Source organism: Cebus imitator, unplaced genomic scaffold (genome assembly GCF_001604975.1).
Source record: "Cebus imitator isolate Cc_AM_T3 unplaced genomic scaffold, Cebus_imitator-1.0 Scaffold274, whole genome shotgun sequence".
In the NCBI taxonomy this organism is placed as follows: Eukaryota; Metazoa; Chordata; class Mammalia; order Primates; family Cebidae; genus Cebus; species Cebus imitator.
Genome location: NW_016107589.1, coordinates 552,532 through 554,350, shown reverse-complemented (window position 1 = coordinate 554,350; position 1,819 = coordinate 552,532). Strand labels below are relative to the sequence as shown.

Sequence of the window (1,819 nt, the reverse complement as noted above, 5' to 3'; positions counted from 1 at the left end):
TGAGACAGAGTTTCACTCTTATTGCCCAGGCTGGAGTGCAATGGTGCAATCTTGGCTCACCACAACCTCTGCCTCCCAGGTTCAAGTGATTCTCCTGCCTTAACCTCTCAAGTAGCTGGGATTTACAGGCATGCACAACCATGCCCAGCTAATTTTTGTATTTTTTTAGTAGAGACGGGGTTTCTCCATGTTGATTAGGCTGGTCTTGAACTCCTGGCCTCAGGTGATCCGCCTGCCTCTTCTTGCCAAAGGGCTGGTATTACAGGCGTCAGTCACCACACCCAGCCTGTTTTGTCCTTCATGGAGAGATCGTTTTTTAGAGGTAGATATTGTTCAGTGGCCAAACAGTGTCAATGAGATATCAGTCTTAAAACAGTATAAAAGAGATGAGAGTGATTTCTTTTTTTTTTTTTTTTAAGACGGGGTTTCACCACGTTGGTCAGGCTGGTCTTGAACTCCCGACCACAGGTGATCAACCCGCCTTGGCCTCCAAAGTGCTTGGATTACAGGCATGAGCCACCACACCGGGCCACAAGAGTGATTTCTTAATAAACAGACTTCACTCTCCTAATTTTAGGAGAGTGAAGTCTTCGGCCGGGCGTGGTGGCTTACACCTATAATCCCAGTACTTTGGGAGACTGAGGCGGGCGGATCATGAGGTCTCAGGAGTTTGAGAGCAGCCTGGCCAATGTGGCAAAACCCTGTCTCTAGTAAAAATACAAAAATTAGCTGAGTGTGGTAGCATGTGCCTGTAATCCTAGCTACTGGGGAGGCTGAGGCAGGAAAACTGCTTGAACCCAGGAGGTAGAAGTTGCAGTGAGCCAAGATCACACCACTGCACTCCACCCTGGGTGACAGAGCGAGACTCCATCTCAATAGAAAGAACACCCTTGAGCATGTTTTCAGGTGTAGTGTTGATGTAGATTCTTCCAAATATTGGCCCTTCACCTTGCCTATTTTCCTTTCTCCTTTAGGGTTGATAACAGCCGAAGATAGAAGAGTTGGTACAACAAATCTACACTTAGATGTGTCTGATGCGGTTAATGTGATGGTGTATGTTGGGATTCCCATCGGGGAGGGTGCTCATGATGAAGGTATGATTTCTAGAACCCACTGCTTCAGAATGGTGAGACTTTGTCTTGGGAATACAGTTGGGTGTTTTCATCCTTAGCCAGGACCAGTGGCTTTTCTTTTTTCTTGTTTTATTCCCCTAGTAGCTTTTTCTTGTTTCTTCCAGTCCTGATGGGAAGTGGGTGCCCAGTGGATGTTGCTAGATAAAGGGGAAGATTCTAGTAGAAAAGAGTACTACTTTGTGTATCTTTGACTAGAGTCTTCTAGAAATGCTGCCCTTTTCCACTTTTTAGCCTCACAAAGAGGAATAAAGAAAGGGCAAACAGAGTTCTGACCTGACCTATCAGTCAGGTCAGCTGTGGAATGACAGATGATAAAGCCAGGACCTTCATAGAAATGAAGCATAAAAGTGATATTTTTGCTTCATTTGCATAAATGCAAATGAAGTGCGCTGTATTTGCACTTTCTGCCATCTCACTGTTAAAATTAGTATATGTTCATTATGGAAATTTCAGAAAAAGGAGATACTTTTTTAAAAAAGAAAATAACATAATCTCAAGGTTCGGTGTATTTTATTTTATTTTATTTTATTTTTTATTATTTATTTATTTTTTGTGTGTGATAGAGTCTTACTATGTTGCCCAGACTGGCTTCAAACTCCTGGGCTCAAGTATTCCTCCCACCTCAGCCTCCCAAGTAACAGGGCCTACAGGAAAGGCCACTATGCCTGGCTTTACATTTGCCTTTT

General features: G+C 43.5%; 1 protein-coding gene across 2 annotated transcripts in view; it reads left to right on the top strand.

The window, feature by feature from the left end:
* KDM3B (lysine demethylase 3B) overlaps positions 1 to 1,819 on the top strand; it is a 60,792-nt gene that overhangs the window by 50,684 nt on the left and 8,289 nt on the right. For both annotated transcript variants that reach the window (XM_017500982.2, XM_037728645.1), the window contains one exon: positions 975 to 1,094. In XM_017500982.2, coding sequence (XP_017356471.2) covers positions 975 to 1,094 — 120 coding nt within the window. The remainder of the gene's footprint in view (positions 1 to 974; positions 1,095 to 1,819) is intronic.